Raw genomic sequence first — 16185 nt, 5'->3', positions numbered from 1 at the left:
GATAGAATCAGTCAGGTGAATATGTTTTGAGGACAATACTAGTCTTTTAGTCCAAAAAGTTGCTTTCTTTGCCACCTTTCCTCTGCTCTCTCTCAGCACATTTTACTGCCTTCTACCTAAACTGATTTGAGGGAGCAGACAGTGATTAAGAACATGAACTGTAGTATCATACTATGCAGGAATATGAATTCATTCTCTGTACTTCACTTAAAAAACTGCATTATATACAAAAATTGAATCATTATGTGGTACATACAAAACTGATATAATGTTATATGTCAATTATACCTCACAAAAAATAAACAAACAAAACATCTCTGGAGAGAAGGCCAGAAATCTGTGCTAATAAGACATCCAGGTGATTCCGATTGGTACTAAAATTTGAGATAAGAACTATCCTAAAACTACAGGACCTGTGTCTCTGGAATGTAAAGTTCTAAATCCAAGGTTCCCCTATCAGAATTTTTGTATTTCATAATAAATTAGGTAAGTTAATTAGAGATACTGAATCAAATATTCTGATGAAAAATATGTTATAGCCATCTACTTATGTGAATTCTATATGGACTAATCCTCCTGCCCATTTTTTTTCTTTTCAGTTTTCATTGTTAAGAGAGTAGTTTTATGTATTGGCACTTCTATTGGAAATTTTAAGAAATAAACAATCGGTAAGTACTGATACATGTGAACTTTTTAGCTCTCTGTGTGGCACATAAAAAATATTCCATAAATGGCAGCCACCAAGTACTACAATTATCTTACTACTCACTTCCTTCATTTATAATTGTTTGGGTTATAGAACTATAGTAAAACGTCTTGTAACCTGCAGCCAGGTAACTGCAGCAGCCAGGTTACTGCAGCAGCCAGGTTACTGCAGCAGCCAGGTTACTGCAGCAGCCAGGTAACTGCAGCAGCCAGGTTACTGCAGCAGCCAGGTTACTGCAGCAGCCAGGTTACTGCAGCCACAGCACACCGGAAATGGGGGCCGGACCCAGCTCGGGCCACTGCAGCCTTGTGCAGAAGGGACCCACCTGCACTTAGATATTAGATGCTCTGGAGTTCTAAACTCCAGTTCTGGTAGGCACTAACCTACAATTAAATACTGTCTGAAGATGCTACATTTCTGAAGGCTTTTTCTTTCTTTTTTTTTTTTTTTTAGGGGTGATTATATCTGTCCTTTGACAAAATAGCATTTAATGGATCAGATAGTGATTCTTAACCCATGTTAAAGCATAATGCTTTCTGGGGGCGCCTGGGTGGCTCAGTTGTTAAGCGTATGCCTTCGGCTTGGGTCATGATCCCAGGATCCTGGGATGGAGCCCCGCATCGGGCTCCCTGCTCGGCGGGAAGCCTGCTTCTCCCTCTCCCACTCCCCCTGCTGTGTTCCCTCTCTCACGTTCTCTCTCTGTCAAATAAATAAAATAATAAAAAAAGCATAATGCCTTCTGGAAGACTATTAATTGATGAAAAAAGAAGACACAAAAACAGAAATGTCAATGGAGGATAAATTAAGATCAGTGAATAAATATATACATACACACAATAATATATATACATGCGCATGTACATCTATATATATTTTTATATTGTATGTGTATAAACTAGACATACAACTATTTTTCTTCCCTTACTCATTCCTGCGTTTATACACAAATGAGAAAGTTCCTTCCCCAAATCATGGATTCTTAAAGTGCATCTGTGAGAAAGTGCATCTGTGAGAAAGTGCATCTGTGAATGTTTCCAGAAGCCTCATTCTCTGCACTTTCCTGGGCCCAACCAAGGTATTCACTGTTAGGTATACTCAACTTCAAAGTGGGTGGTCAGAGTAATGCTCTCAGGCCTTCCCACCTTTTTTCTTCTTTCTATTCTTCTCTTAGCCCCTTTCACCATCTCAAAACAGCACATACAAATACAGAAAGAAAGCTGCTTCTTTGTTGAGTGGAACCTTTTTTTTTTTTTTTTTGGAACACTGCTGCAATTAGAAAAGACAAGGGCAGAGATGTAGGTTATTTGCATGTCACTGTCATAAACATCAGTGTTTGCTATAGCTCCGGGAGTTGGAAGAAGAAATGAGTAATGGTCAATAGAAGCTGATAACTATGTACACAGCAGGGGTTCCTCTTCCCTCCAACCAAGAAGCCACCTCTGACTTATCCTGTCCATCCACGAGAAGACTTCAAAAGTTAGGGTGAAAAAGGAAGGCATTAAAGGATTGCACCATGGCATGAAAGTGGCTCCTTCATATATAGTTTATGAGAAATTGGTGTGGAAGGTCCTACACAAGGGGGAAAAGGCCTCATGAAATATGAATACACACATGTCTGTGAATGCATGCAAAAGTTATGGAAGAAAACTCACCAAACTCAAAAGTGATATCCTCTGAAAAGAAATGGGTTGGGGGTGACCCCCCAAGAGGAAAGTGCACTTTGTACTCAATGTACTCTTTCATGGTAAAGATTTAAACAATGAGAAGATTTATATGTTACTTGTAATTTTTATAAATCAAGTATTTTTTTAAAAACATGGAGATTTAAAAGCTAGAAGCATAAAAATTTAGCAGATTAGCACTCCAAGACTCAGGAAGTGACATGATCCAACAAGGCACATCAGAAGCCTTCTTTCATATTGCTTTGAGCATGCTGAATATTTTATAGACATTATATCTAGCAGGCTTTTACACTGAAACAGTATACATCATGAACCCTGAAAAGTTTAGGCTACTTCCCCTGCACACATTTTTGCTATTCTTTATCAGTGTCATTCAGAACAAAGCTTCTGAACTCAAATGTAAAGGTTAATTTTTAAAATCTCTGAATACAGTTAAGATTTCTAAAATAAAAAGATGACAATACCTCAAAATTATTATGTATTATGCACTTTTGGCAAATACATTAGCAAGAGTTAAAAACTGGGTGTTGAGGAGGCAAATATTCACTGGGTGTTGACGCTGAATCCAAGTACTGTCCTGGTAACTGAAATGAGAAATCTTTTTAAAAACTGTTTTGTCTAAGGTTGCTCAAGTCAACGGCCAGTAGATCCAGAGTTCTGATATCCAAGTATATCACAGAAAGTAATTTTGCACTGACCACAAAGAAATGTTGTAATTAATATACAGAGTATTCCTTTTTCCAAGTATGCGTGTGTTCTGAAGTACATATAAAATAACAAGGTAAAAATAAAAACTCAAAACAAGAACTACTTTAATACACCTACTACTGTTGTAAGGTAGAGACTAAGAGATCACAGGTATGAAACTTCAGCTTTAAGTCTTCCATTCCTGATCTTGATCATGCTTAGGCCCTAATTTTCTAACAATACTTAAAAAAAAACAAAGCCAACCCTTAATAGGAGGAAGAATCAAATAAATTAACCTAAGTTCAGATAATCCCCACAAATGACACTGGCCAACAACTGAAATTTCTTCTGTCAAACTTTGTACCACAACTGTTAAGAGTTATAAAGAACTGATAGAAGTGTTTTCACTCTATAGTGATGCGGTTAATAGGCAGATTACATAGAAATAAAATTTTAAGGAGAAAAAAGAGGCTGTGCTTAAAGAACAAACGAGAAAGCAGATTCCTTAGAAAACAGAAAGAAATGTGAATATTCTTATCTCTACCTCCTCTGCTTATCAAAGGACTAATTTCTATCTTGATTAGACACTCCCATCTGGAGATTAGCACAGACCACCCCAACACACAAACTATGGTTTCACTAAGACTGTTAGGCAGTGGTCAGTGTTGGCCCTCTTTCTAGGTAATACAGAAAAGGTGACACTGGACTACTACCTCCAGCTGAATCCAATGGCCCCTAAGCTAGGAGAACCATGCCACCAGTTTCCAAAGTCTGGTTTGCTTAAAGAGGACAGGCTTGGTAGGCAAGGAATCTGGGTCAACTTCATTCCTTCTCTAAGGCTGTTACTTGGGACAGATCACTCAATAATACTGATACTTAGCTTTATCTGAAAACGTGGTATCATCTGTCTCACAGAGACGTGAGGATTAACTCTGATATTCACAGCACATGCACACAGAAAATATTCGACTAATGTTAATCTTCTCATAGGGAATGGATGGGGGGGTAGAAAAGGCAAAGTCGGGATTTCTTGTTTGTGTAGAGCAGTTAAAAGGTTTGTTGCAGTGATCAAAGAAATCTCTAGCTCTATCTCTAGGAAAGAGAGATTCCCTCATCCCCCTAAGCAAGTTTCTCCCCCTTTTCAGAACTCATACAGGGAAGTATTTGACATTTATAGCACGCCTTGTATCTTTTTTTTTTTTTTTTAAGATTTTATTTATTTATTTGACAGAGAGAGACACAGTGAGAGAGGGAACACAAGCGGGGGAGTGGGGGAGGAAGAAGCTGACTTCCCGTGGAGCAGAGAGCCCCAGGACCCTGGGACCATGACCTGAGCCGAAGGCAGTCGCTTAATGACTGAGCCACCCAGGCGCCCCGCACGCCTTGTATCTTCAGCCACATTTTCATACTGTAAGACCCTGTCTTGTTAAACCAGATTTAACACTCTCCAAGTCTTTTTATACACATTGCCCTACTCTAGGGCCCCGCTCATGGCCAGTAGCAATAAACATCTGTTGACTGATAAAGCACAAAGTGGGGTCCGCTGCAATCAGAGGGCTCCCCCATCCGTGCTATTAAAAGGTGGAGGCCTCTCCCTGCCAAACGCTACAATCTCGCGAGGGGCCCTTCCAAAGCCACACATCCCCTTCTCGTCGTCTCGGGCACTGTTCCTCATTTCTCTTCTCAATCGGGGGACACATCTGTGATATCTACGGGTGTGGCGTGAATGCTGGTAAAAATTTTAGTGGTACAACTGAGGCAGCCCGGGCGGCGGCGGCGCCGCAGCCACACCTACTCCGCGGCCGCGGCGCCGGGAGCCCGCAGAAGGCGGGCCAACCGCGCGGCCGGGTCTCTGGGCGCCGCCCCCTCCTCGGCCTCTCTCGGAAAGCTCCCAGCCTGGGACCCGGGGCTGGGACCGGGGAGCACGTGGGAGGCTGGCGAGGACGAGCGCCCGGCCCAGGAGGGGAGGGGAGGCCGAGCGGGAGCCCGCGGCCTGGGGAGACTCGGAGGTAAACAGTCCGGCGCCCGGACCGCGGCAGTTCCCCCTCCCCCCCTTCCCGGCCGAGTCCCCCCTTCCCGCCGCCACTCACGGTGCTTGCCGCCGCCGCCGCCGCTCGGGTAGCTCAGCAGCAGGAAGGGCAGCGGGGAGCCCGGCGACGGCGGGGTCCTCCAGGCGCGCTGTTGCTGCTGCGGCGGCGGGCGCGCTGTGAAGCCGGCGCCTCCATCGCCCGGGTAGAGCAGGAAGAAGGGGGCGGCCACTGGCGAGCCGGGCTCCGACTGCCCGGCGGCGGAGGCCAGCGGCGGCCCCGCCTCGCCCTCTCGGTCCGCGCCCCCGGCTGGAGCGCGGCGCGGCTCCTCCAGCAGCTGCTCCCCGCCCCTCGCCGGCTCCTCGCTGCAACTTTCCGCGCTGGCGGTGGGTGGCGGCGAGGTCTCAGCCATTCTCGCTCCTTCCTTCGCCGCCGCCGCCTTCGACTCGCTCCCGGGGTCGGGCAGGGGAGAGGAGGGTCACGGCGGCGAGCCGCCGCCTCGTCCCCGTCCGCGCCGCCGCCGCCACCTTTCTCCTTGGCCGCGGGCCGGCGTCTAGGCTCCGCCGCGCCGTCTACAGCCCGCCCCGCCGCGGTCCGAGCCAGCTGGAGCGACGGCCCCGCCCGACGGCGCGGTCTCCCTACCGGCCGCCTCCTCCCGCCCCGGCCCCCGCCTAGCGGCGCGGCTCCCCTAGGGGGCGGCGTCCTCCTCTTCCCACTTCCCACCTTCCGCTTCCCTCCGCCGGCGTTGACCTCCCTCCCGACCCTAGGGGAGGAGACGGCGCCCAGTGCCGCGTCCTTACCCGCCCCCGGCCCGGCCCGGCCCTCTTAAGCCGTCAGGTGTGTTTGGACGCCGGGGCTTGAAAGGTGGGAGACCTGGCGAAATAGCTAGCGGCGTTTTTCTGTGTTGCCGCCTAACTTCAGCGGTAGCACGGAGGCACAAAGATCTGGGTGGGAGAAGAGGCGAAAGCTAATTTTAAAAAGGAACCTCCCTCCCCCCGGGTATTAAACTGTACCATTTGCCTTTCACACACAAGAACTTTAACGGTTGATTCACGGTTTTGATTCCTGAGCTTTTTATGTGAGAAACTAGAGGTGGGTGTCTTCCTTCTACCACCTCTTTTGTTCCCTGTCATGTGCGCCGTATAGAAATCTTGTCTTTGCTTTGACTTCAACTCCCTGGTTTTCTGGTGTTCTGGGTGCGCATGAGTGCATTTTAAGCTAAACAGATTAGAATTTATAGGACAAGCGTCTATTATAGGTCGACAGTTTTCACTTTCCTTGTGCTTGTGTCTCGCTAGTAATTGGCCGCTGTTGCATTATTTTGAATGTTTGAATCAATGATTACTGATCCAGTAATTCCCGTAAGTAAACACTTCTTTCTTTAATAAAGACATTTTCCAGTTATTATCGTTATTTCTTACGCTGGATTCTGTGAACCTGCCCCGTATTTCCTAGCAGATTAGCTTTGTGTTCAGGTTGCAAAATGCTGGCATAGAATCCATGTTGACTTATAATTAAAAATCACTGTTGTGGAACATTTTTGCCTACCTGCTTTTCTCTTTTTCTGGTCTGCCTTTCCCTCTGTAGAGGAAGTTATACTTCTCTAGGAAAATAAGCTTTTTTATTGTTAGTATTCTCTGAAAATCACCCTTGAGATTACAAGGAATTAATATGAAACTTCTAATACTATCTTTCACCAAAACTTTTAAACAAAAAGTATTTAAAAAAATGTTTAGGAGAAGCTAACTTCAAGGAGCCTGACAGTTTCTTAGTAGCTTTTCGGTTTCTGGCATTTCCCTGACCTGTTGATCCCAGCGCTGCTGCCTACTTGAGTAAGTACTGAGTGAGTACTGAGCCAGGATTCCTCTTTTGTAGAAATTCTTATATTACTTACGCATAGAGATGTTGTGGGGATTAAATAAGAAATACTCGTAAAGACTTCAAGACAAGATCTGGTATGGGGTAAAGTGTTATTAGTATATTTTATCACTGTGGCAAAACAACATATAACTTTCAATAATAAAACAAACTCAACTGAGGAAAAAAAACTTTTTCATCATGTATTTAGCATTTGGGGAGGTTGTTTGGCCTTTTTATTTCAGTCTTGGTGAGGGTGAGAGTCTTGATAAAAAAACATGTTTGCCTTTTAGGAATTACAAACTGTAAAATACCTTGAGGAGACAAACTAAAAGATTCCAGGTGTATTATATGGTTTTAATGTCCATCCTTAACTGGATATTTTACCTTGTTTTTGCATGCAGAAACTTTTAAGTATCATTATAGCTCCTTCACAGAGATGTTTTGCAATGTTTTAGTAAAGAATTTGACGAGAATATACACTTACTCCATTGAAGGTAGAAGAAAAGAGCAGAGTCCTCACAGATCACAATCAGCCAAGGAAGTCACCAAGTTAAAGTACAAAATGTTATCTAGTCTAAATTGCCAGCTTTCTCCTTTATAGTTAGTCAAGATCCCTATAGGTATTAGAAACATTGACATGCTGTGGAATCTTGCAATGTAATTGTTTTTTGTGTGTGTGCCTCTCTGCATTTAAAAGCAGTTCTATTTATGTTTTATGTCATTAAGTGGCAGTGTAATGAAACCAGCTGAAATATGAGTTCTTTAAAATTTATAGGTAAGGCTATTTATGAGCCTTTTCTTTAAAGGTGGATGGTACTCCACGTTCCTAGCTGCTTATGCTTTTAGCTTTTGGATCAATGATACGATCACAGCTCGGCATAAGCTTCAGTGCAATAAGGGTTGATTCAGCTGCTACATACATTTAAGGAAGCCAAGATTATAAAAACAAGCCTAAACATGTTGCTTCTTGAAAATTCACAGAATATCTTACTATTCTGTTTTAAAGTGACAAAATCCAAGCCACTGTAAGAATCAAGCTTTATTAATTTTCTTGTGAAATAAGCAAGAGATGCTTTTCAACTTAGCTTCATTTTGTTTTTAGTTATCCATCTTTGGTTTTTTGAAATCCTTTGGTGATCTTAAGGATGGACCCTTAGAACATGCGACAAAATTTTTTAGAGATCAATGTCACGGATGTACTTTTAGCATAAGCTTTTTAGAGCTGTGGTGAGAGAAAAAATACTACTTGGGAACGGTTGGAACTTTTTTTTTTTTTCTTTTTCAGTGTAGTGTATAGGCTTATTATGATTCTAACATAATGGTTTTCCACGCTCATGGCTGGCTCAGTCAGAAGAGATGGCAACTCATGATCTTGGGGTCATGAGTTTAAGCCCCATGTTGAATGTAGAGATTACTTAAATAAATAAAACTTAAATAAATAAGGGTGCCTGGGTGGCTCAGTTGGTTAGGTGTCTGCCTTCGGCTCAGGTCATGACTCCAGGGTCCTGGAATCAAGCCCCACATCGGGCTCCCTGCTTAGCGGGAAGTCTGCTTCTCCCTCTTACTCTCCCTCTGTGCTCTCTCTCTCAAATAAATAAAATCTTTTAAAATAAAATTAAATTAAAAAATGGTTTTCTTGAGCTGTTTGTTTTTCATTGTGTGGTACTTGGGAAAAGACTTATTTGAAAACTATACACTCAATTTAAGATCTCATGTTTAACTTCTGATTTTAATAAATGCAGAAATTTATTTATATTGATTAGTTAATATAAAGCCTCAGTGTGAAAGCTCTCTGTAGAGTCCACTGTCCTTTACTTTTGAATCACAAGGTTTTGATGACTGTTATTGACTTATTTTTGCAAAACATTAATTACAAAAATACTTAGTCAATATATATGTCCTCTTCATGTTTATTTTCTCTGTAAAACTCTTAGAAATATAAGCATTACTTTTTTTTTTTTTTTTTTTTTAAGATTTATTTATTTATCCCAGAAAGAGAGAGTGTAGCAGGCAGGGGCAGAGGGAAAGGGAGAGAAAGAATCCTTGGGCAGACTCCCCATTGAGTGTAGAGCCCAACAAGGGCCTCCATCCCAGGACCTGGATGGAGACCATGACATAGTCATAATCGAGAGCTGGGCACTTAACTGAGCCACCTAGGCACCCCTATAAGCACTACTCTTAATACAATATTCTTAATGAGATTACAATGCACTCTTAAGACATATATTTATCTTCAGCAATATATTTAACCTAGGTCAAACAATGGCAGTTTTCTTTGGGTGGAAGAAATATGGATGTATTTTTCCATTTTTCCACTTTCCTGTATTTGCAAATAGTCTATGATGAAGGCATTACCTTTATAATAGAAAATAAAACATGTTGAGGGATGATTTTGATTAATAGTTTGATAATTATATCTTTTTAATGAAATTCTACTAACAGCAAAGAGCAAAGTGGTGTTCCTTATGTTTACTGTGGAGAAGTAGAGTTCAACAGGCTTATGCTAGAGAAGCTTATGGTATTTTGTGTCAGCTTCGAATTTTAATAATAGTGTTGCTGAAACTATTTGGCTGTTCAGTTTTCTGATCTTCTATGACTTTATTCACTGTTTATTCCACTTCTCATGCATTCATCAAACTCTCTTCTAAATTTTTGTCAAATCTGTTGCTTAATTTGTTTTCTCTGCTTTAATTGAAATCTTTTCTTGCCTGTATTATTGCAAATGACTCCTAGCTGGTTTTCCTGCCTCTATTTTTAATCTATTCCAATTCCATTGCTCTACAGCATTTAGAATGAGTAATTAACTTATCTGAAGGTTGATCTAATTATGTTGTATAGTTTCTTAAAAAACCTTGCTTGTCTTCTCCATATCTGGGATACAATCTAAGGTCTTTCATGATCTAACCCCTCCCTACCTTTCCAATATTATCTTCCAACCTTGTTTCCCCCTTGTTGCCTTTGGATAAACATTATTTATTTATTTATTTATTTATAAAATTTTATTTATTTATTTGAGAGAGAGAGAGAGAGAGCACAAGCAGGGGGAAGGGCAGAGGCAGAGGGACAAGCAGACTTCCTACTGAGCAGGGAGCCTGATGTGGGGCTTGCTCCCAGGACCCTGGAACCATGACCTGAGCTGAAGGCAGACCCTTAACCAACTGAGCCACCCAGGCGTCCCTGGATAAACTTTAAAATGTTTGGCATTCCCCATATTGCCACACTCACTCTTCCTCCAAGATTCTACTCAAATAGAGCTTCTCTGCCTGCCTTATGTAAGAGGTACATGCCTCTTTTGAGGTCCCATAGCATCCTAACTAAGCAGTTAATCGCTCCAACTGCATGGTGTCTCTCTCTTTCACCGATGTGTGTACTCCCAAAGTTCCCATCTTTGAGTTTCTCCTTTTTACAATACACAACAGATTTACTCCTCTGGTAGTTCTCAGAAATCCTTTTCCTCTTTCTAAAATCTTATCAAAATTCTGTGCCATTGGGTCCCTGAATAGAAGTGATTGAGAAAAGCTGGACTGAAGTGAAGTTTAAGGAATAAACTTATTTATTTGGCCTTAATTTCCCTTTATGTGTAGGTTTGAGTGTGGTGTAATTAGAAATGTAAGTACAGCTGACCCTTGACGATATGGGTTTGAACCGAGCAGGTACTCTTCTATTGGATTTTTTCCAATAAATACAGTCCAGTTTGGTAAATGTATTTTCTCTTCCATATGATTTTCTTAACATTTTCTTTTCTCTAGTTACTTTATTGTAAAAATACATTATATAATGCACATAATATGAAAATGTGTGTTAATCTGCTGTTTCTATTATCAGTAAAGCTTCTGGTCAAGAGTAGACTATTAAGTTTTTGGGGAGTCAAAAATGATACAGGATTTTCACCTGCATGGGGAGAGGGGTGTTGGCATCTTTAATTCCCATATTCAGGTGTCAACTGTATGTCTAAAAGAGCTCATTTAATAAGTATAAAAGAATTATGAGTGCTAATCAGGTTCTGTTTAGTCATCTACTTATTTTGAATAATCCCCTCTCTCACCCATCGTAAAATGATCTCCTAGTACATGTATTAGCATAGGCCATATAAAGCAATGGTTAAGGATAAATAAAAGGAACAGTTCTCTAGTGTAAGGTTTCCTGGGACGCCTGGCTTCAGAGTTCAGAAACCCACTTGTGGTATATAAATGTGATTAAGCCTAGGTTATTGTTCTGGGGGAAGGTCCATTGCTTTCAACAGATTCTCAAGGGACTACCACTGAGGTTTTGTAGTCCCATGTTAATGCCACACCATATATCATTCTTGTAATTAATTTCATTCATGTCTGTTATTGGCTAAGAGAAACCTAAAACCAGTGTGCCCAGAGCTGTGTTTCCCAAAGTGTATTTTATAGATTATCTGGATCAGCATCATCTGAGGTGCCTGTTAAAAATACAGGTCCCTAAATTAACACCAGGCCAGCTAAATCTGAATGTGATGGTAGGCACAGAAATCTGCTTTTTAAACTTAACTACCTCATCCTTAGGCACTCTGGTCTGTAAAGCACTATGAGAGAACCAAGGAGAAAATTAACTCTTTCAAGTGGAGTAAATTATTTTTTTAAATGGATTAATAGTAAAAAAAAAAAAAAAAAAGATTAATATTAACTAACACTAAGCACTTACCTTCCGGGTGCTGTTCTAAATGTATATTATATGGTTTAACTATTTAAATGACTATAACATCATACATGATTCAGTGTGAGGAAATTGAAACAGAGATTAAGTAGGTCAAAGACACACTGTAAGTGGTGACACTGGGATTTAAACTCAGTCTGGCTCTAGAGGTCAAACTCTTAATTGCTACCCTACATTGTTTCTCTTAAGACAGACCATTTTATTCATTCCTCCAGGGCTTTTTTTGTTTTATTTATAGTTTTAAAAATGTGGATTCTTAATATTTACTATCATTTAAAGCAAACGTTAAAAAAATCTTTTTTTCTTCTTCAAAAATGTATAGCTGAAGGAATCCAGAAAACATCTGGATTGCATAGCTGAAGTAACTAAATTAAAAACTTTGATACTGAGAAAATATACTTTAAGCAAAATTTAAAACGTACATGTTAACACTTGTTGATTTGGGTGGTGTTAAATTTTTTATCCTGTTTCTGTGCTTAAACGTTTAATGGAATAATGCAAATGTGTTAGAAAGAATCACTATCTAAAAGAATTTTTAAACTCTGATTTATTACCTGAAGTAATATTCCATTTGAATGATTTGGAACTCTAGTTGAATCCTGCATGATTTTTTGGGATCATTTACTATTCAGACAGTGGTACATGTTTCTCATTGTGACCTGAGATGTAAATTTTACTGACCTTCACTTTTCTTGAATTATTTTGGTAATGTTAACATATTAACTTAAAATATGTTTTTAAGTTATGTTTATGTCTTTTACTTCAGACAACAAGCAAGGAATAAGCAATTCTAGCCATTCTTCAGAGATATAATTTCTTTTGTGTATCTTTAAGACTATAAAAAGTAATTTCCCAGGTGCCAAAAGCTTTGACCATAAAGGTAGTTTTAGAGGTCTGATAAGCAAATACATTTATTTCTACACAAAAATTAAAGGGATACATTTATTTTATTTAATTCCTTCATAAGAATATAGGTAAGAAACTGTGGCTTAGAAAAACTGACTACTCAAAGCTAGTCAGCTGGTTAGTGGTAGAGTAAATCACTAGACCACTAATTTGGTATTTTCTTGTACTTTAATTTTTAATATTTTTATTTTCAATAGTTACCCACAGCTTAACATGCTGACATAAAACTAACAGGTTGTTGCTTTGTATTGATGCCAGAAACCAGTAATCTATTTTATTGGAACTGTTACCCATGACACTCCTGAGTTCACAAAGTGAGTCACTATGGTAAGAGATCATATTGAGTAGTTACTTATTCCCATGCTAGGATGGTACCCAGCACATCTTCAGTGCCCTTTAAATGTATGTATATGTATATACAAAATTTGGATGATGTAAATATTATATCTAGCAATCTGTTACTTCATTAACTATCAATTCACATCAGGCAAGGCCAATTTTTACGTTTTTAATGAGGATAGCACCATCTATATCCTAGCTATTCCTGAATTGTTTACACTGTGTTGTGAGGTCTCTGAAGGAATATTTGGAGGAATATTTAACAGGCGTAATTTTTTCCACTTTCCTAAATGGAAAGCTTTTCTTCCTTTAAAACATTTTTCCCTCATCACGACTTTATACATCTGGCAGGGATTTGACATAGAACATCCAATATTTTTAACCTCTAACTTCATTTACTTGCTTTTTGTCTTGTGCCAGGTTTTCTGTATTCCTTCATGTGCTCACCCAGTGCTCCCCTCTTCTTTCAAACTTAGGATATTAATTTCTCAGTCATTTTTACATATGACTACACTTTATTCTCTGTTTCTGTATTAGCTACAATTCGTTGGGCACCTGTGTGCTGAGATGTGTTGTCACAACCCTGTTGTAAGAGCCAACACTTACTAGGTGATTACTGTGTAACAGGCATTGTTCTAAGTGCTTTACTTTAATTATTAATTTAATATTAATCTTTGTAAAAACTCCATGAAGCAGGTACTGCTACTAATACTCCCAGTTTAGATGAAAAAACTAAGGAACAGAGAGATGTACCCAGAGTCATAGACTAAAGTAATGGAAATGGGTTATGAACCTGGGTAGTCTAGTCTGCCCTCGAATTGGGAAAACTGTGTTTCCTTTATGCTACTAAACTCAACAATACTTCTCACACCAGATGTGAGGCCCCCCGCCCCCCCTGCCGCACAAACCAATTGTGACACAGGTTGGGTATTACACAATTTAACTCAATTTTGACATTCTCTACCTGGATAGTTTGGGTTACCTGTGCTTCTGACTGACCAGCTGTAAATCTGAGGGTCTCACGACCCCCTCCCTGGGTCCGATTAATTTGCTAGAGTGGCCCACAGAACTCATGCAAACACTTAATGTTTACCAGCTTATTAAAGGATATGAGTATACAGATGAGCAGTCAGATGAAGAGATGAATAGGGTGAGGTGTGGGTGGGTGCCAAGCACAGAAGATGCTGTCCCCATGGAGTTGGAGTGCATCACCCTGTCAGTGTGGATGAATTCACCAATCTGGAAGATCCCTGAACCTCATACTATTGGGATTTTATGAAGGCTTTCTCACATAAGCATAATCAATCATCAATTCCATTTCCAGCCTCTCTCCCCTCTCTGTTGAGTGGGGGGTGAGGCTGAAAATTCCAAGCTTTTAATATGGCTTGATCTTTCTGGGCACTAGCCCCCATCCCAGAGTCAAGCAGGAGCCCACCCTGTCACCTCGTTAGATCAAAAAAATGCTCCTAGTGCTCTTATCACTTAGGAATTAACAACAGTTTAGGAGTTCTGTGCCAAGAATTGGGGGCAGAGCCAAAACACATATTTTCTATTATCTCAGAGCTCTTAACCATTGTTACATCACCTCTCCAAGGTAGATATAGTTGTACCGTACAGAAGAAGAAAATGAGTTGGAAATCAAGTAATTAACTCAAAAGCACCCTAGTAAGTTAACTGCAAAACCTATACTTTTCCTACTGTATCAGAAAAGGGAAGCCAGAAAGGCTGGATTGAAATCCTGACTCTACTACTTAAAAGCTACATGACCTTGAAAGTTATTATTTTTTTTTTTAAAGATTTATTTATTTGAGAGAACGAGAGAGAGAGAGAGAGAGAGAGAGAGAGTACATGAGAGGGGGGAGGGTCAGAGGGAGAAGCAGGCTCCTTGCCGAGCAGGGAGCCCGATGCGGGACTCAATCCCAGGACTCTGGGATCATGACCTGAGCCGAAGGCCAATCGCTTAACCAACTGAGCCACAGTTTCCTCATTTTTAAAATATGGTTAACAGGGCACCTGGGTGGCTCAGTTGTTAAGCGTCTGCCTTGGGCTCAGGTCGTGATCCCAGGGTCCTAGGATTAAGCCCCAATCGGGCTCTGCTCGGCGGGAAGACTGCTTCTCCCTCTCCCACTCCCTCTGCTTGTGTTCCCTCTCTTGCTGTGTCTCTCTCTGTCAAATAAATAAAATCTTTAAAAAATAAAAAAAAATAAAATATGGCTAATAGAATTTACAGCACCAAAGTTGTGAGGAGTAAGGACGTTAAGTATAAATAAAGTGCTTTCAAAAGTACCATAGCACTTACTGTTACTTTTTATTTCCAACCTACCTCTTTATAAGAAAACAAAAAAATAAAATAATTTGACATGTGTGCTACTGAGGAAGCAGCTGTAAGCCAGAGGTTAAGATAAGGCTCAAGTTAAGCTGGTTTAGGTCCAAATCCCAAGCTTGTGTCCTTTATAAGGTTAACCTCCTGGAATTTCAGCGTCCTCATAAGTGGTATACAGAGAACAGTACCACACCTCACAAAGTTATTATAAAGATTAAATGAGGTGATGCACAACTGGTACATGGCAGTTGTTTAATAAATATTAACCACTGATCATCTCTGTATCTCTAGCAGCTAGAGATATTTAATGAACAATAGCTAATGAACAGTGACAGAGTTACAACATCTTTTGTGCTTTCCTTCACTAGTCTGGTCATTTTCTTCCCTGGCATCATCCCAGATATTTTCAAGTTCACCATCTCAGCATCTCTCTCCTACTTTAAAGACCAGAATAACTAAAGAAACATGTAACTTTTTTTTACCACTTGAACCTGTCACTTACCTCATAGTAATCCTACCAAATTTTCAGCAAATGGAGTGTGCAAACAGCAACTGCTGCAAGTCACCGGTAGAGTACTGAAAATGGAATTTTTACATTATTTACCACATTAAGGACTATTAGACAATGTTCACAACTAATGTAATTAAAGCATATCTTTTTCTACTTTTAACCAAAGTTCCTCTTCATTACTAAGCTTTTACCACACAGCATGTATAAAATCTTTAAGTTAACATTAAACCTATTAATTACAAGTATCCTGCTCAAGAACTACACTTAGGTAAATGAAAATAATATGTCAGAACTATTTTATAGGCTATCTTACAAATAAGACGATTCCAAAGGTGCATTCTCTTCATAAAAACATTATAAAAGTGTTCTAAGTTTGACAGTTGCTCCACAACCAGCTGTGAAACTTTCCTAGGCTACTACTTGACAGAATATTGGAGAACTTTTTTCAACACCATCTCTTTTAC

General features: G+C 40.3%; 2 protein-coding genes across 5 annotated transcripts in view; one reads left to right on the top strand and one right to left on the bottom strand.

Moving 5' to 3' along the window:
* Positions 1 to 5752, bottom strand: part of RUFY3 (RUN and FYVE domain containing 3) — a 77652-nt gene extending 71900 nt beyond the window's left edge. Inside the window, exon 1 of one of the 4 annotated variants that reach the window (XM_078068743.1) lies at positions 5166 to 5752. In XM_078068743.1, coding sequence (XP_077924869.1) covers positions 5166 to 5514 — 349 coding nt within the window. In that variant the 5' untranslated portion in view covers positions 5515 to 5752. The remainder of the gene's footprint in view (positions 1 to 5165) is intronic. The other 3 variants (XM_078068744.1, XM_036108829.2, XM_078068745.1) reach the window with 3 other exon arrangements.
* The window catches only part of JCHAIN (joining chain of multimeric IgA and IgM), a 46580-nt gene continuing 35181 nt past the window's right edge, over positions 4787 to 16185 (top strand). Inside the window, exon 1 of the mRNA XM_078068746.1 lies at positions 4787 to 5084. Coding sequence (XP_077924872.1) covers positions 4802 to 5084 — 283 coding nt within the window. The 5' untranslated portion in view covers positions 4787 to 4801. The remainder of the gene's footprint in view (positions 5085 to 16185) is intronic.

This window comes from Halichoerus grypus, chromosome 3 (assembly GCF_964656455.1).
Source record: "Halichoerus grypus chromosome 3, mHalGry1.hap1.1, whole genome shotgun sequence".
Classification (NCBI taxonomy): Eukaryota; Metazoa; Chordata; class Mammalia; order Carnivora; family Phocidae; genus Halichoerus; species Halichoerus grypus.
This window is presented reverse-complemented; position numbering and strand designations above follow the sequence as displayed.